This window comes from Nerophis ophidion, linkage group LG20 (genome assembly GCF_033978795.1).
Source record: "Nerophis ophidion isolate RoL-2023_Sa linkage group LG20, RoL_Noph_v1.0, whole genome shotgun sequence".
NCBI lineage: Eukaryota > Metazoa > Chordata > Actinopteri > Syngnathiformes > Syngnathidae > Nerophis > Nerophis ophidion.
In genome coordinates, this window is record NC_084630.1 from 19331769 (window position 1) to 19351749 (window position 19981).

Sequence of the window (19981 nt, forward strand, 5' to 3'; positions counted from 1 at the left end):
ACTCTGCTTCATGTCATGTTTCACAGTTCCATGCCAAGTAAGTTTTTGTTTATAGTTCATAGCTTCTGCCTTTGTGCAAGTCTTTGTTTTCATTAGTCAAGTTTGTTCTCCGCCATTGTGCGCGCCTTTTGTTTGGTTCCTGTTTTTTACTTATAGTCTTAAAATAAAAATATGTACTTACATTCACGCCTTTCCCGCGCCAACTTTCCTTTGCCTTCTGGAAAAACAAACCCCAAAGTCCACTCCGATCACTTTGCACCTCGGGAAAACAACCCTCACCCAAGTCCTAGTCGTGACACAAACAATGTACTAATATGATCCACTTCAAAAAGTGTTGAAACTCACGTCATGCCATGTTACCTCCACTCTGCTTCATGTCATGTTTCACAGTTCCATGCCAAGTAAGTTTTTGTTTATAGTTCATAGCTTCTGCCTTTGTGCAAGTCTTTGTTTTCATTAGTCAAGTTTGTTCTCCGCCATTGTGCGCGCCTTTTGTTTGGTTCCTGTTTTTTACTTATAGTCTTAAAATAAAAATATGTACTTACATTCACGCCTTGCCCGCGCCAACTTTCCTTTGCCTTCTGGAAAAACAAACCCCAAAGTCCACTCCGATCACTTTGCACCTCGGGAAAACAAACCTCACCCAAGTCCTAGTCGTGACACAAACAATGTACTAATATGATCCACTTCAAAAAACTGTTGAAACTCACGTCATGCCATGTTACCTCCACTCTGCTCCATGTCATGTTTCACAGTTCCATGCCAAGTAAGTTTTTGTTTATAGTTCATAGTTTCTGCCTTTGTGCAAGTCTTTGTTTTCATTAGTCAAGTTTGTTCTCCGCCATTGTGCGCGCCTTTTGTTTGGTTCCTGTTTTTTACTTATAGTGTTAAAATAAAAATATATACTTACATTCACGCCTTGCCCTGCTTCATGTCATGTTTCACAGTTCCATGCCAAGTAAGTTTTTGTTTATAGTTCATAATTTCTGTCTTTGTGCAAGTCTTTGTTTTCATTAGTCAAGTTTGTTCTCCGCCATTGTGTGCGCCTTTTGTTTGGTTCCTGTTTTTTACTTATAGTGTTAAAATACAAATATTTACTTACATTCACGCCTTGCCCGCGCCAACTTTCTTTTGCCTACTGGAAAAACAAACCCCAAAGTCCCCTCCGATCACTTTGCACCTCGGGAAAACAAACCTCACCCAAGTCCTATTCGTGACACAAACAATGTACTAATATGATCCACTTCAAAAAAGTGTTGAAACTCACGTCATGCCATGTTACCTCCACTCTGCTCCATGTCATGTTTCACAGTTCCATGCCAAGTAAGTTTTTGTTTATAGTTCATAATTTCTGTCTTTGTGCAAGTCTTTGTTTTCATTAGTCAAGTTTGTTCTCCGCCATTGTGCGCGCCTTTTGTTTGGTTCCTGTTTTTTACTTATAGTGTTAAAATAAAAATATGTACTTACATTCACGCCTTACCCGCGCCAACTTTCCTTTGCCTTCTGGAAAAACAAACCCCAAAGTCCACTCCGATCACTTTGCACCTCGGGAAAACAACCCTCACCCAAGTCCTAGTCGTGACACAAACAATGTACTAATATGATCCACTTCAAAAAAGTGTTGAAACTCACGTCATGCCATGTTACCTCCACTCTGCTCCATGTCATGTTTCACAGTTCCATGCCAAGTAAGTTTTTGTTTATAGTTCATAATTTCTGTCTTTGTGCAAGTCTTTGTTTTCATTAGTCAAGTTTGTTCTCCGCCATTGTGCACGCCTCTTGTTTGGTTCCTGTTTTTTAGTTGTAGTGTTAAAATAAAAATATGTACTTACATTCACGCCTTGCCCGCGCCAACTTTCTTTTGCCTTCCGGAAAAACAAACCCCAAAGTCCCCTCCGATCACTTTGCACCTCGGGAAAACAAACCTTACCCAAGTCCTAGTCGTAACACAAACAATGTACTAATATGATCCACTTCAAAAAAGTGTTGAAACTCACGTCATGCCATGTTACCTCCACTCTGATTCATGTCATGTTTCACAGTTCCATGCCAAGTAAGTTTTTGTTTATAGTTCATAGTTTCTGCCTTTGTGCAAGTCTTTGTTTTCATTAGTCAAGTTTGTTCTCCGCCATTGTGCGCACCTTTTGTTTGGTTCCTGTTTTTTACTTATAGTGTTAAAATAAAAATATGTACTTACATTCACGCCTTGCCCTGCTTCATGTCATGTTTCACAGTTCCATGCCAAGTAAGTTTTTGTTTATAGTTCATAGTTTCTCCCTTTGTGCAAGTGTTTGTTTTCATTAGTCAAGTTTGTTCTCCGCCATTGTGTGCGCCTTTTGTATGGTTCCTGTTTTTTAGTTATAGTGTTAACATAAAAATATGTACTCACATTCACGCCTTGCCCGCGCCAACTTTCCTTTGCCTTCTGGAAAAACCAACCCCAAAGTCCACTCCGATCACTTTGCACCTCGGGAAAACAAACCTCACCCAAGTCCTAGTGGTGACACAAACAATGTACTAATATGATCCACTTCAAAAAACTCTTCAAACTTAAAGTGTTTACAAAGTACAAAGAAGAACAACCATGATAAACTTTCTGAATTTATTTCAATCCATCCATTCATTTTCAAAATAATCTTACTCATCTCACCATATGAAATGTAACTTACTTCACCGAGTACTATTTATTTATTTGTATTGTGATTACTTATGGAGTATATTGTGAATACATTGAGAACAGGAAGTGAACAAAAGTTTTAGCAACTGGTATGTAAATGAAAAGTGTCACACCGCGGTGAGTGATGTCTTGTCTTGGGTTTTTCTGTCTTACGGTTTGCATGTTTTAATTTGAAAAGTAACTCTCCTCTCGTTTCAGGTCACTTGCCCTTCCTTTTGTGCATCAGTCTGACGTCGTCCATGCTCTCTGAGTGTTTCCAGCTGTTCCCTATTACCTTCATGCGTTTTATAAACTCACTCCTCCCTTTGTTCTGTGCCAGATTGTAATGTCACGCTTGGTAAAAGGATTGGACTCAGATGCAGAGTTGGGACTTTAGACAGGCTTTTATTTTGACAACTTCCTTTTACCTCCAAAGTCAAGAAATAATATCTATAATCACAAAAAAAAAAATTCTCGGCGAAAAGGTTCCAGAAAAAGAAGGAACAACCGAAAATCACTCCGAATGGAGGAAAACACAAAAGTAAAGACGAACTATAATTGACGCCGTATATGCTATAAAAAGTATTTAACAAAAAAAGCTCCAACAGCTATGAACATTTGTACTCTACCTAATCTAATAAAGTTTTAACAAAAATAGTCACTCAAAAAGTTGAGGAATGAATGAAAACATTTTAACTGAAACTTACCACTGCGGCTGAATAACAAAATAATCAAAATCACTCTGCTGAGGAGCAAGAAAGGAAAACTCAAAATATTCACAAAGGGGTTCAGGATCAAGGGACATAAGCACGACACAAGGCAAGGCATGGACGCTAGAGAGCACGAACAAACGAGACACTCTGGCACAGAACAAAGGGAGGAGTGAGCTTATAAAACACATGAAGAGTAATAAGGAACAGCTCAAAACAATCAGAGAACAGGGAGGACGTCAGACTGATGACACAAAAGGAAGGGCAAGTGACCTGAAACGAGAGGAGAGTTACTTTTCAAATTAAAACATGCAAACCATAAGACAGAAAAACCCAAGACAAGACATCCCTCAAAGGGGTAGGATTGAATAAGCTCTGCTTCTTCCTTCTTTTTTTCGAACATGTTGAAAAGAGAAACTGGCAATTGTGATTTATCATGTTGTATGCTTGCATGTTCCAAATAAAAATAAACTCAAACTCAAAAATACGTCCTCTGTAGTTAGTTAGACAGTATCAACAGTGCACGCATTGGCTTACTGTTAAAGGTCGGCGAATTGAGCCAAAGACGGATATTATCATAATCAGGGTCGTATCGGATCAAAAATAGCGTGATGAGACCAATATTTGTTGTTTTCTAAAGTATGGACTATTAATGTGCTTGAGGCCATCATGGAAAATAATATCAAATGAATGAAAATATTTGTCTATTGAGAGGCTATCCCTCCAGGATATTAGTAGGCTTTTTTGTTATTTTTGTAGGTTGTTGTACCACGATGTACTAATGAATCAAAAATGGTACTATGTTTTAAAAGTACCGGTTCACAATTTATTATTATTATTTTTTTAACGGGTATGACGATGCATCGTCACGTCATGACATTGCTGATTTTATGAGCAGAGGAGCGTTTTCGGCAGCGCACAATCACGGAGTACTTAAAAGCAGAGAAGACTAACAATAAAGATGAAGTTACTGTATAACACTGAAACGCCCCTCAGGAAGAGGTGCTTTAAAACAGGGGTCACCAACCATTTTGAAACCAAGAGCTACTTATTGGGTACTGATTAATGCAAAGGGCTACCAGTTTGATACACACTTAAATATATTGCCAGAGATAGCCAATTTGCTCAATTGACCTTTAATAAATAAATCTATATACATTAAAAAAATGGGTATTTCTGTCTGTCATTCCGCCGTACATTTTTTTTCCTTTTACGGAAGGTTTTTTGTGGAGAATAAATGATGAAAAAAACACTTAATTGAACGGTTTAAAAGAGGAGAAAACACGAAAAAAATGAAAATTTAATTTTGAAACTTTGTTTATTTTCAATTTCGACTCTTTAAAATAAAATAAAAAATCAACCGAAAAATATGAAGTTAAAAACTAACTAATTCGTATCTTTTTGAAAAAATTTTAAAAAGAATTTATGGAACATCATTAGTAATTTTTCCTGACTAAGATTAATTTTAAAATTTTGATTACATGTTTTAAATAGGTTAAAATCCAATCTGCACTTTGTTAGAATATATAACAAATTGGACCGAGCTATATTTCTAACAAAGACAAATCATTATTTCTTCTAGATTTTCCAGAACAAAAAAATTGAAAGAAATTCAAAATACTTTGAAATAAGATTTAAATTTGATTCTACAGATTTTTTAGATTTGCCAGAATATTTTTTTTTAATTTTGATCATAATAAGTTTGAAAAAATATTCCACAAATATTCTTTGTTGAAAAAACAGAAGCTAAAATGAAGAATTAAATTAAAGTGTATTTATTATTATTTACAATAAAAAAAAATGTACTTGAACATTGATTTAAATTGTCAGGAAAGAAGAGGAAGGAATTTAAAAGGTAAAAAGGTATATGTGTTTAAAAATCCTAAAATCATTTTTAAAGTTGTATTTTTTTCTCTAAAATTGTCTTTCTGAAAGTTATAAGAAGCAAAGTAAAAAAATAAATGAATTTATTTAAACAAGTGAAGACCAAGTCTTTAAAATATTTTCTGGGATTTTCAAATTCTATTTGAGTTTTGTCTCTCTTAGAATAAAAAATGTGGAGCAAAGCAAGACCAGCTTGCTAGTAAATGAATACAATTAAAAAAATAGAGGCAGCTCACTGGTAAGTGCTGCTATTTGAGCTATTTTTAGAACAGGCCAGCGGGCGACTCATCTGGTCCTTACGCGTTGGTGACCCCTGTTTTAAGACATGGCTCGCTAACTAGCAGCAAATATCCATCTGCAGTCGGCAGTGTTTTAGCTTCTTCAAAATCACTAATCTTTGCCTCCATGGTGACAAATAAAGTAAGTTTCTTACAAGTATCATCCCTGCGGGACGAAGAATAGCTAAACATGCTTCACTACACACCGTAGGAGGATATATCAGGTTCAAACACTGTTGACATCTATTGAACGAGACAAAAAGGCAAAGAATCAAACAGAGACAGAATTAAATTTATACTCGGATCCGAGGAGACCCTGTACAGTTCCTGCACCATGCTCTGCCCCAAGATCGTTCTCGTGGTTCTTTATTTAATTTTTACCCCCCTCCTTCCCACAGCTGCTTCCTCAAGGAAGTGGGTCGTGACCAGCATTGCCTTCGGTTCCCGAACGGATCAAAGAAGGTCCCATAAAATAGATCACAGAGAGTCCCATAAAATAGATCAAAGAGGGTTCGTAAAAATACTTAAAAGAGTTCCTCTGGAATTTGTGCAGATTCTGCCATCCGTCCGCCTGGAAGTCCAGCATTCTTCTTGGAAAGCTCTAGCCTTTTTTCTTCTCGTCAGGAACACAATGTAATACAAGGTTTTATTTGATAATTTACACAGAATTTTTCTGACAGGATACAATAGCTCACCACTAACAAAAGCTAGTGTGCCTGAATATAAAGAAACGCCATTGGTGGATCTACTCCTGACATCCACTGTAATGATGCCAAGTACAAAAGCGTATCTCGTCGATACTACTATGATTACATCAATATTTTTTATCGTCACAAAATCTTTTTTTCAAAATTCATGTTATGTTTATAAACTTAGGAAATATGTCCCTGGACACATGAGGACTTTGAATATGACCAATGTGTGATCCTGTAACTACTTGGTATGGAATTGATACCTAAATTTGTGGTATCATCCAAAACTAATGTAAAGTATCAAACAACAGAAGAATAAGTGATTATTACATTTTAACAGAAGTGTAGATAGAACATGTTTCAAACAGAAAATAAGCAGATATTAAGGGCCTACTGAAATGAGATTTTCTTATTCAAACGGGGATAGCAGGTCCATTCTATGTGTCATACTTGATCATGCTGATGACACCCAACTCTACATGCCCCTAAACCTGACCAACACGCCGCACTGCAGTCAGTTGGAAGCGTGTCTTAATGAAATTAAACAATGGATGTCCGCTAATTTTTTGCAACTTAACGCCAAAAAAACGGAAATGCTGATTATCGGTCCTGCTAGACACCGACCTCTATTTAATGATACAACTTTAACATTTCACAACCAAATAATAAAACAAGGCGACTCGGTAAAAAATCTGGGTATTATCTTCGACCCAACTCTCTCCTTTGAGCCACACATTAAAAGCGTTACTAAAACGGCCTTCTTTCATCTCCGTAATATCGCTAAAATTCGCTCCATTTTGTCCACTAAAGACGCCGAGATCATTATCCATTCAACAACACAGATGTCCAAAATACTGTATAATTATGCCGTTAAAGCAGACGACTTTTAGCTGTGTGTGTGTGCGCAGCGCTCATACTTCCTAAAAACCCGTGACGTCCTGCGTACACGTCATCATTACACGACGTTTTCAAGACGAAACTCCCGGGAAATTTAAAATTGTAATTTAGTAAACTAAAAAGGCCGTATTGGCATGTGTTGCAATGTTAATATTTCATCATTGATATATAAACTATCTGTCACACCGCGGTGAGGGAAGTCTTGTCTTGGTTTTTCTGTCTTGTGGTCTATGTGTTTTATTTTGAAAAGCTACCCTCTTGTTTCACCAGTCTGACGTCATCCCTGATTCCTGATTGTTTCCACCTGTTCCCCATCACTCCCTCATCCTATTTCAGCTCACTTCTCCGTTTTCCCTTTGCCAGATCGTCTCGTCTATCGTGCCTTTCTAGCGTCCATGTCCATGTCCTTGATTAGCTCCTTGTCTTGCTCCTGTTTTCCTAGTTACCCTAGTTTTTGCTGTAATTTTGAGTTTACTTTTTCCTCCTTCGAGCGTCCTTGGTTATCCTTCGTCTTCCTAATTGGTGAGTTTTTGTTTTTCCAAATTTTGAATTTATTGCCTCATTGATTGAGTGATTTTTTGTTGTTATTTATAGTTAGTGTTTATATATAGGTCGTTTTGGTGTTTTTTCCTCCTGTTGGAGCGCTTTTCGTTTATTCTTATTAATTTTTTTTTTGTTAGAATTTCCTTAGATTAGTATTCCTCCTTATTTTTGTGGAGTGATTTTAAGTTAATTGTTTTGATTATTCTTGTGAAAAACTTTTTGCATTGGAGGTAAAAAGTTGTTTCAAAGTAAAAGCTTTATTTTTTGAACTTCTTCTCTGCATCTGGGTCCTCTCCTTACTCCGAGTCGTAGCACTATCAGACTGCGTGGTGGGTAGTAGTGGCTTTCAGTAGGCCTTTAACAGTAAATGAACAAGTATATTAATAATACTTTTTTACAGCTTGTCCTTCATAGTTTTGACAAAATAATAGAATGGAAAATGACACAATATGTTACTGCGTATGTCAGCACCTAAATTAGGAGCCTATATTTGTTTACTTAATAATAAAAGACAAGTTGTTTGATACTTTACATTACCGGTAGTTTAAATGATACTAGGGCTGGGCGATATGGCCTTTTTCTAATATCGCAATATTTTTAGGCCATATCGCGATACACCATATATATCTCCATATTTTGCCTTAGCCTTGAATGAAAACTTGATGCATATAATCACAGCAGTATGATGATTCTATGTGTCTACATTAAAACATTCTTCTTCATACTACATAAATATATGCTACTTTTAAACTTTCATGCAGGAAATCATCCATCCATCCATCCATTTTCTACCGCTTATTCCCTTTTGGGGTCGCGGGGGGCGCTGGCGCCTATCTCAGCTAGTCGGGCGGAAGGCGGGGTACACCCTGGACAAGTCGCCACCTCATCGCAGGGCCAACACAGATAAACAGACAACATTCACACTCACATTCACACACTAGGGCCAATTTAGTGTTGCCAATCAACTTATCCCCAGGTGCATGTCTTTGGAGGTGGGAGGAAGCCGGAGTACCCGGAGGGAACCCACGCATTCACGGGGAGAACATGCGAACTCCACACAGAAAGATCCCGAGCCTGGATTTGAACCCAGGACTGCAGGACCTTCGTATTGTGAGGCAGACGCACTAACCCCTCTGCCACCGTGAAGCCCGCAGGAAATCACAACGAAAGAAATCACTATTTTTTTTAATATGGCGTTGATCTGGAATTGTTTGCCTCTGCATTTTGATGGTGTGGACGTGTCAATGGAGGTGTTGACATGCGGAGTAAGTGCTCCCTATTCTCTAGCACAGGGGTCACCAACCTTTTTGAAGCCAAGAGCTACTTCTCGGGTACTGATTAATGCAAAGGGCTACCAGTTTGATACACACTTAAAAAAATTGCCAGAAATAGCCAATTTGCTCAATATACCTTTAATGAATAAATAAATAAGTATATATATATATATATATATATATACATAAAAAAATGGGTATTTTTGTCTGTCATTCCGTCGTACATTTTTTTTTCCTTTTACGGAAGGTTTTTTTTGTAGAGAATAGATGATTAAAAAAAACACTTAATTGAACGGTTTAAAAGAAGAGAAAACAGGAAAAAAATTAAAATGTAATTTTGAAACATAGTTTATCTTCAATTTCGACTCTTTAAAATTCAACCGAAAAAAAAGAGAAAAACTAGCTAATTCGAATCTTTTTGAAAAAATGTAAAAAATAATTTATGGATCATCATTAGTCATTTTTCCTGATTAAGATTAATATTAGAATGTTGATGATGTGTTTTAATTAGGTTAACATCCAATCCGCATTTTGTTAGAATATGTGTGAATGTTGTCTGTCTATCTGTGATGGCGACTTGTCCAGAGTGTACCCTGCCTTCCACCCGATTGCTCAGAGCCCAGCAACCCCTCTGTGGTAGTGATTCTCAACTTTTTTTCAGTGATGTACCCCCTGTGAACATTTTTTTAATTCATGTACCCCCTAATCAGAGCAAAGCATTTTTGGTTGAAAAAAAAGAGATAAAGAAGTAAAATACAGCACTATGTCATCAGTTTCTGATTTATTAAATATATAACAGTGCAAAATATTGCTGATTTTGTGACGCTTAACTGGCATCGTGGTGAGGTTTTGTTTTCTCGTGGATGCAGCGGAATGGAACACAGCATGAAGGTAGGAATGATGATTTATTTCTACCTGCAAAAACAAACTGATAACAGAAATACTGGCACAAAGGCACTAGAGACAAACCAACCGAACTAGCATGGGAGCTAGAAGGAACAAAAAGCGCTGGCATGTAAACTAGGGACAAGCAAACAAAAGAATAGCGTGAAAGCTAATGAACACAAAAAGTCTTTACCACAATGCGGGAAGAGCGACATCACCTGTTGCATGGGATAGCAAAAGAGAATCCGAGAACGAATGAAAAACAAGGGCAGGCTTAAGTAGAAGGCATAATCAAAAAGCAAGTGCGTATGAAAAACAGGTACTTTTTATTTTGACAGTATAACTAAAAACAGGAACAAACAAAAGGCGCACACAATGGCAAAGAACAAACTTGACTATGAAAACAAAAACTAGCACTATGGCATGACGATGGACAAAACACCAAAGTCAATAACTGTGACATAAAAAAACAAAAACTTACGTGGCATGGGCAGGAGGGAAACTGGACAGAATGATTAAACAGGCATGGCATGGCATGAAGGAAGTGTGGATAAAGTCGCCAGGCAAACCACCTGGCAACTAATGAATTATGTGAATTATATTTATATTCAAGGTCTATCTTGAAGTATTTGGAAAAAAAGATATAAAAATAACTAAAAACTTGTTGAAAAATAAACAAGTGATTCAATTATGGATAAAGATTTCCACACATAGAAGTAATCATCAACTTAAAGTGCCCTCTTTGGGGATTGTAATAGAGATCCATCTGGATTCATCAACTTCATTCTAAACATTTCTTCGCAAAAAAAGTACCCTTTAACATCAATATTTATGGATTATGTCCACAAAAAATCTAGCTGTCAACACTGAATATTGCATTGTTTCTGTCACGTTTGGGACACATTTTGATCTGCGAGTTGTCACCCCAAGATGCTGCAGGACTCGGACTAGGCAGGATTGCAGGTAAGAGCTGATTTAAATGTACAAAAAGATAAAAGAACCCTGCTGGTGCAAACAGAAGGGAAGCTAATGCTACATTTAGCATGGAGTTCAAAGAGTTGAAGATGAGTGTGCCGAATAAACGTAAGCCAAGACGAGACTTAGCAAAAATACAAAGACTTACGGAAACCAACGTGACTGTTGCAAGTAGCAAATGATGAACCAATACCGAACAAAGGGAGGAGGCAGGTTTAAATACAGAAACAAACAATTACCACAGGTGTGCGTAAAAGGCATGACAGGTGGAACAAATGAGGATCACCATGGTTACTAAACAAACAAGGAAGTCCTCAAACAAAGGGATCCGAAGAGTCCAAAAATAAACCAAACACACAAAAGGACTCAAGAACTAAAACTATGTCAGATCCGGGAGGCGGATCATGACATTTGCATTTCTTTTCACAGTTTATGAACTTACATTCATATTTTGTTGAAGTATTATTAGATAATTATATTCATAAAGGATTTTTGAATTTGTCAGGCTTTCCCCTGACAGTTTGTCTATGTTTTAGTTTTTTCCTCTGCATTTGTCTGTTTCCTCTGTGTTTAGTATCTCCTGTCTTTAGTTCCTGTCTAGTGCTCTTATTTTGTCAGCTTCCTGTCTTGTTCCCTGAGTGCTGTGTTCCTCCTCAGCTGCGGCTGATTGGCACCTGGCCACACCGGTTGCCAATCAGCCTGCTCCTATTTGTACCTGCTTTGTCATGTGTCAGTTGCTGGATCATTGTATTGTCGTTGCCATATGTTGCTCTCGTCGTGTCTGTGATTCTTTTCAGCTATTACCTGTCGTGCTACATTTTGTCCTGGTCGTCGTAGCGGTAAGCTGTTCTTGTTAGCCATTAGTTATTTCCAGTTTTTCTGTTTGCTATCTTCTAGCTTCCATGCTAAAGTTCCTTTTTGTTTTCTAGCTTCCAGTGCTAGCTCCCTTAGTTTGATATTCCGCCCATGTGTGTGCTTTTTGTTTGTTCTTGTCCTATTATTTATATTAAATGTCTTCATATCCAATGCCTGCCTCCATCTCTGCATCTTGGGGTTCGACAACAAATAACTTTGACAGAATTGTTGCTATTTTTAGAATATTTTTGAAAAATCTCACGTACCCCTTGGCATAACTTCAAGTATCCCTAGGGGTATGCGTACCCCCATTTGAGAACCAGTGCTCTATAGTTAAACACAGATTTAGGCCACGGCCCTTCTTAGAACAGCTCATGTAGTGTACTGACAGTGGGAGGAAAAACTTTTGATTTGGATATTAAAAAGACAGTTAATATAATTAAAATAAACATTTTATTACCCACAAACATACATTCATGTGTGCACATGTCAAAGAGAACACCTTGCATGACAGAATACATTATTTAAATTGACATACATTTTAATACGCTCAGCAAATTGGACACTAAAATGCTATTAAAACTTCAGAATTTATGATTAAATATTACACTTTATTCTTTTCAATGACTTGTATACAGTGCATCCAGAAAGTATTGACAGCGCTTCACTTTTTCCACATTTTTGTCCTCAAAATTTTACAGACAATAACCCATAATGATAATTTGAAAAAAAAAAATACTTTTATTTTTTGCAGATTTATTTAAAAAACAACAACACACATTTACATAAGTATTCACAGCCTTTGCTCAATACTTTGTTGATGCACCCTGGCAGCAGTTACAGCATCCTTGCCAACCCTCCCAGATTTTCCGGGAGACTCGCGAAATTCAGCGCCTCTCCCGAAAACCTCCCGGGACAAATTTTCTCTCGAAAATCTCCCGTAATTCAGACAGAGCTGGAGGCCACGCCCCACCAGCTCCATGAGAACCTGACTCAATGTTGTGACCCTCTTAAACAGGACAATACTGCCATCTACTGTACATAGAATAGAATGTCTGTTCAGAGACGTAACTTCATCACGTCACCTGGTTATTGACTCCAAGCCAATATATTACACCGACGACGTGCAAAATAAGGAAATACGCTTGCAAGTTCCAGAACGATTGGAAACAAGAATTTCAGTTTATCCAGGACAGTTCAAAGGGGAAGGGGTATGTTGCCTGTAAATTTTGTAGAACAGACTTCTCCATTGAACACGGTGAACTATTCAGCCATGAACGGTCAGCGAAGCACAAAGCGTCCGCGGCGCAGCATCGTTCACAACCCAGTATTATGGCTCATCTTGCAAAATAGAGACCTGATGGTGTATCTTATGCTGAGACAAAGATGCAAGGCTATGCTGATAGCTGGAAGCAACATCCCGTTCTCATTTGCAGACGTCTACAACAAATCCGTGAAGGATGTCCCAGATTCGGAGCAAATGGCAGAACAAAGGTTACTCAAATAGCGAAAGGTAAGTGTTGTTGTTGTTTTTTTAGTAACCAGCAAGCACAGTACAGTTAGTAGAACAACTGTGTTTTTATTACTGTGTATTTGATAGGTGCTGTCTGAAATTCAACTATTTCTTTTATTTATATGTATAATAAAATAAATATATATAGCTAGAATTCACTTAAAGTCAGGTATTTCATATATATATATGAAATATTCGAGTTGGTGAATTATACGCCACCCCTCTTAAACACGCCCCCGCCCCAACCACGCCCCCAACCATACCTCCGCCCCACCCCAGACCACGCCCCCCACGCCCCACCTCCCGAAATCGGAGGTCTCAAGGTTGGCAAGTATGAGTTACAGCCTTGTGTCTTTTTGAGTATGATGCCGCAAGCTTGGCACACCTATCTTTGGGCAGTTTTGCCCATTCCTCTTTGCAGCACCTGTCAAGCTCCATCAGGTCGGATGGGAAGTGTCGGTGTGTAGCCATTTTCAGATCTCTCCAAAGATGTTCAATGGGATTCAAGTCTGGTCTCTGGCTGGGCCACTTAAGGGCATTTACAGAGTAGTCCCGAGCCATTCCTTTGATATCTTGGCTAAGTGCTTGGAGTTGAACTGTTCTCCCAATCTTAGTTCAAGACCACTTTGGTGCAGGTTTTCATCCACAAAGTCTCTTTGCATTACTGCATTCATCTTCCCCTCCATTTAGACTACTCTCTCTGTTCCTGCCGCTGAAAAACATCCCCACACCATGATGCTGCCACCACCATGCTTCACTGTAAGGATGGTATTGACCTGGTGATGACCCTGAGGGATCATGTTTACTCCAAACATGATCCCTCAGGGTCATCCAAGACTTCAAATCTTTATCTCATCAGACCAGATCATTTTGTTTCTCATGGTCTGAAGCCTTTCTGGTGCATTTTGGCAAACATTTTTACGAAGAAATTGCTTCCGTGTGGCCACCATGCTGCAGAGATGGTTGTCCTTCTGGAAGGTTCTCCTCTCTCCAAAGAAGAATGCTGTAGCTCTGACAGAGTGACTGTTGGGTTCTTGGTCACCTCCCTGACTAGACTAAGATGAATGCAGCAATGCTCAGAAATATCTTGGAAAAAAAACAACACTGCCAGTCCAACCTGATGGAGTTTGACAGGTGCTGCTAACAAAGATTAACCACCTATTGTTCCCATAACAATCTACAAGGTTAATATAGGTTGCTTCTCTTTCCTCCCTCCATTTTTCTGCATTCTTTTGTATCTCTAGTTAACATTACGTATATTTATTGTTGCATTTGAACAACTGTATTGTTAAAAATAGAGGTAAATTATTGCTATTGTTCATTATCAATAGCGCTATTTCTATTGGTATTTGTATTGCTCCATTTGTAGTGTAGTCATGATCATTGTCATTTCTGTATTTTTATTCATTTCGCTAACTGCTTCTTTGCTATCCTTTTTACCGTCATATTTGTACATATCGTATTTGCTGATGTTGCTCTATTGTTGTTGTTATTGTTGTGTTTGCTGTTGCTGTTTTTGTCTCTCTGTCTAATCCCCATACCAAATGATAATATAAATACAAACCCCGTTTCCATATGAGTTGGAAAATTGTGTTAGATGTAAATATACAAAGAATACAATGATTTGCAAATAATTTTCAACCCATATTTGTCAAGACTAGGCTTGGATTAAAGTGGTTTCTTCGACGCAGATGATGATTAGCACGAGGAAGACGTGATTGTGAGTACATCTTTTATTTATTCAACACTATAACTAATAAGACAAACAAAAGGCTAGCATGAGGGCGGAAGTACAAAACTAGGCTGTTAATCAAAAGACTAGCATAAATCCTGCAAACTACAAACATGAAACAAAAACAATTGCTCGATTTGCATGAATAATAATGAACTATAAACAAAACTAGCACAATGGCATGAATACAAAAACGTACACAGTATGGAACTATGGACGAGGGCATGAAGGAGGTGCAGCATGGGTAGCGTGTGTGTGAAGATCCCAGAATGAAGACAAGAAAAGGACTGACTTAAGTAGCTATGATAATTAGTGAAAACAGGTGTTAGGCTGAGGACAGGTGAAAACTAATTAGTTGGCATAAAGACGAAAACAAACCAGGAAGTGCCAAAACAGAAGTAAATGTCCAAAAAAGTAAACATAACCTGACCAAAACCAAAACATAAACTTAGAGGCGTGACAATATTCAGTTGAATATGCTACAAAGACAACATATTTGATGTTTTTGCAAGTAATAATTACCTTTAGAATTTGATTCCAGCAACACGTGACAAAGAAGTTGGGAAAGGTGGCAATAAATACTGATAAAGTTGAGGAATGCTCATCAAACACTTATATGGAACATCCCACAGGTGTGCAGGCTAATTGGTAACAGGTGGGTGCCATGATTAGGTATAAAAACAGCTTCCCAAAAAATGCACAGTCTTTCCCCAGAAAGGATGGGGCGAGGTACACCCCTTTGTCCACAACTGCGTGAGCAAATAGTCAAACAGTTTAAGAACATCCATCCCCATCCATTTTCTACCGCTTATTCCCTTTCGGGGTCGCGGGGGGCGCTGGCGCCTATCTCAGCTACAATCGGGCGGAAGGCAGGGTACACCCTGGACAAGTCGCCACCTCATCGCAGGGCCAACACAGATAGACAGACAACATTCACACTCACATTCACACACTAGGGCCAATTTAGTGTTGCCAATCAACCTATCCCCAGGTGCATGTCTTTTGGAAGTGGGAGGAAGCCGGAGTACCCGGAGGGAACCCACGCAGTCACGGGGAGAACATGCAAACTCCACACAGAAAGATCCCGAGCCTGGATTTGAACCCAGGACTGCAGGACCTTCGTATTGTGAGGCAGACGCACTAACCAAAGTGCAATTGCAAGAAATTAAGGGATTTCAACATCTATGGACCATAATATCATCAAAATGTTAAGAGAATCTGGAGAAATCACTCCACGTAAGCGGCATGGCCGGAAACCAACATTGAATGACCGTGACCTTCGATCTCTCAGACGGCACTATATCAAAAACCTACATCAATCTCTAAAGGATATCACCACATGGGCTCAGGAACACTTCAGAAAACCACTGTCACTAAATACAGTTGGTCGCTACATCTGTAAGTGCAAGTTAAAGCTCTACTATGCAAAGCGAAAGCCATTTATCAACAACATCCAGAAACGCCGCCGGCTTCTCATGGCCCGACATCATCCAAGATGGACTGATGCAAAGTGGAAAAGTGTTCTGTGGTCTAACGAGTTCACATTTCAAATTGTTTTTGGAAATATTCAACATCGTGTTATTCGGACCAAACGGGAAGCGAACCATCCAGACTGTTATCGACGCAAAGTTCGAAAGCCAGCAACTGTGATGGTATGGGGGTGCATTAGTGCCAAAGGCATGGGTAACTTACACATCTGTGAAGGCCCCACAGGTACATACAGGTTTTGGAACAACATATGCTGCCATCTAAGCGCCGTCTTTTTCATGGACGCCCCTGCTTGCAACAAGAGAAGTATCCTATACTTTTCTTTTGTAAAGTAAATCTGAACAGCCGATAAGGGCATCTAAATCAACTATTTAATTTGCCTGAGAAGCTGGACAGGACAAAAAAAAATAAAAAATGACAAGTGCTGCTAAGAGGAATCGGCGAAACTGCCCAAAGATAGGTCTGCCAAGCTTGTGGCATCATATTCGCAAATACTTGAGGTGGTAATTTGTGCCAGAAGTGTATCAACAAAATATTGGGCAAAGGGTCTGAAAATCATATGTTTTAGTTTTAAATAATATGCACAACAATAAAAAAATTCATAATGTAATTGAGGACCAGAACTTGTTCCATTTTGGAATAAATCTGTAACAACAAAATGTGTAAAAAGTGAATACATTCTGGATGTATGTGACAGGAATACTTGCCAACCTTGAGACCGGAAGGTGTGTGTGTGTGTGTGGAGGGGGGGGCGTGGTTAAGAGGGGAGGAGTATATTTACAGCTACAATTCACCAAGTCAAGTATTTCATATATATATATATATATATATATATACACATATATATATATATATACACATATATATATATATATATATATATATACACATATATATATATATATATATATATATATATATATATATATATATATATATATATAAAAGAAATACTTGAATTTCAGTGTTCATTTATTTACACCAGGGGTCGGGAACCTTTTTGGCTGAGAGAGCCAAGAAAGCCAAATATTTTAAAATGTATTTCTGTAAGAGCCATATAATATATATTTTTAACACTGAACACAACTAAACGCGTGCATTTTGAAGTAAGACCAACATTTCTAGAGTATAATAAGTCTCTTATTCTTTGGAATAACATTGTTATTCTGATGCTAACTGTGGAGGGGACGTGGTCTGCGGGCCTGCAGCGAAGCAGGGTGTGCCAGGACCGGCCTCGAAATCAGCGACAGGTGCGTAGACGGCCCACCTGGGCCTTGTTATCTAATCACCTGTCGCTCTGTTATAAGCAGCAGCCAGGAGGAGAGACGGGGTTGGGGCTGGAGCCAGAGCGCGAGCGAGAACGAAAGAGAAAAAGACAACTGCTGGAAATCAACTGAGAGACTTACTGAAAAATAAAACAATATTGTAACCCTGAAACAGGCTCTCATGTTCGGTGCTTGGTGGTCTGAAGAACCCCCAGGAAGGTAAGCCCCACACTAACCAATAATAAATAAATTACTTCTTACCATTATCGCAACTTCTTGAACATAAAAAAGCATGAGAATGCTTTATATTTTGAACGTTATTTTTAACAAGTGGAATTATTCATTACTTATCGTGTCAAGCGATGTCAGCTCAGATTTATCCGAGAGCCAGATGCAGTCATCAAAAGAGCCACATCTGGCTCGCGAGCCATAGGTTCCCTAACCCTGATTTACACATATACACACACATAACACTCATCTACTCATTGTTGAGTTAAGGGTTGAATTGTCCATCCTTATTCTATTCTCTGTCACTATTTCTCTAACCATATGCATGTACAGTAGATGGCAGTATAGTCCTGTTTAAGAGTGTCACAACATTGCTGTTTACGGCAGACGAACAGCTTTACGGTAGACGTAAACGTGACTGCTTTTGTTGTGTGTTGTTACCGCGGTGGGAGGACGTTAATGAAACTGCCTAACATAAGAAACCAAGAACTCGCCCTCGATCATTCTACAGTTATAACGTCATTGGGCAGACACGCTGTTTATATTGTGGGAAAGCGGATGTGAAAACAGGCCGTCCTCACTCAGCTCCGCCTGAATTTCGGGAGAAAATTTGTCCCGGTAGGTTTTCGGGAGAGGCGCTGAATTTCAGGAGTCTCCCGGAAAATCCGGAAGGGTTGGCAAGTATGGTGACAGGTCAGCACTGGACGGATGGCTTTTTGTATACAAATAAAAGTGTCAACACGAATTGTTTTTTGTTTTATAGTATTATTTTTTTTTTATGGAATTAGGAAGTATTTGAAAGTATTCTTCTTATTATCCTCTCCTTGAACAACTTTAGAGAAGAAGAATTTAGAATGTAAGAAACAAGTCATTAACCTCACCACACATTAAGTGGACAGGCTGTATTTAATCCATTTAGGATTGAGCCTAATCTTGATTTTTACTCAAGTAAAATCATCTACACGAGTCGATCTAACCAAACTGGACATGCTCAACATTGTGGAAAAAAGCATAGCTACGAAATCTAAATAAGTTGCTTTTCATCAGCTTGCAGGTTTTTGTTGAAGGCCTCATCGAGCCGACGGATGTCCTTTAACAAGTCTCCGAACTGCTCCTCCTGTGAGAACATGCCGGAGACAAATCAACAGGATAGTTAAAAAATCACAGCTCACTCACTCACGCAACCTGAATCCCTCAAAGACGGTAGAAATTAAATTTTGCAGAAATGTGTCACATATAACTGATTTTACAATATTTTGCTTGTCCACGGTGTACACCGCCTTCCGCCCGATTGTAGCTGAGATAGGCACCAGTGCCCCCCGCGACCCCAAAGGGAATAAGCGGTGGAAAATGGATGGGATGGATGGATACAATATTTTGGGTGGATCTACACCTGTAATGATACTAAGTAGTGAAGTGAAGTGAATTATATTTATATAGCGCTTTTTCTCTAGTGACTCAAAGCACTTTAAATAATGAAACCCAATATCTAATGTTTACATTTAAACCAGTGTGGGTGGCACTGGGAGCAGGTGGGTAAAGTGTCTTGCCCAAGGACACAACGGCAGGGACTAGGATGGCGGAAGCGGGGGTCGAACCTGCAACCCTCAAGTTGCTGGGACGGCCACTCTACCAACCGAGCTATACCGGTTGGTAGAGTGGCCGTCGAGTATAGTACAATAGTGTATCTAGGGCAGGGGTCACCAACGCGGTGCCCGCGGGCACCAGATCACCCATAAGGACCAGATGAGTCGCCCGCTGGCCTGTTCTAAAAATAGCTCAAATAGCAGCACTTACCAGTGAGCTGCCTCTATTTTTAAAATTGTATTTATGTACTAGCAAGCTGGTCTCACTTTGCTCGACATTTTTAATTCTAGGAGAGACAAAACTCAAATAGAATTTGAAAATCCAAGAAAATATTTCAAAGACTTGATCTTCACTTGTTTAAATAAATTCATTTATATTTTTTACTTTGCTTCTTATAACTTTCAGAAAGACAATTTTAGAGAAAAAATACAACCTTAAAAATGATTTTAGGATTTTTAAACACATATACCTTTTTACCTTTTAAATTCCTTCCTCTTCTTTCCTGACAATTTAAATCGA

At 38.6% G+C, this 19981-nt stretch overlaps 1 protein-coding gene and 1 long non-coding RNA gene across 5 annotated transcripts in view; one reads left to right on the forward strand and one right to left on the reverse strand.

Annotated features, from left to right (window-relative positions):
* The window catches only part of LOC133538831 (uncharacterized), a 30132-nt gene extending 12313 nt beyond the window's left edge, over positions 1-17819 (forward strand). For 2 of the 3 annotated variants that reach the window (XR_009803119.1, XR_009803118.1), the window contains 2 exons: positions 13086-13162; positions 17567-17819. This is a non-coding gene — a long non-coding RNA (uncharacterized LOC133538831). The remainder of the gene's footprint in view (positions 1-13085; positions 13163-17566) is intronic. The other variant, XR_009803120.1, reaches the window with a different exon arrangement.
* rasal3 (RAS protein activator like 3) overlaps positions 17396-19981 on the reverse strand; it is a 68785-nt gene continuing 66199 nt past the window's right edge. For both annotated transcript variants that reach the window (XM_061880647.1, XM_061880648.1), the window contains one exon: positions 17396-18992. In XM_061880647.1, coding sequence (XP_061736631.1) covers positions 18900-18992 — 93 coding nt within the window. In that variant the 3' untranslated portion in view covers positions 17396-18899. The remainder of the gene's footprint in view (positions 18993-19981) is intronic.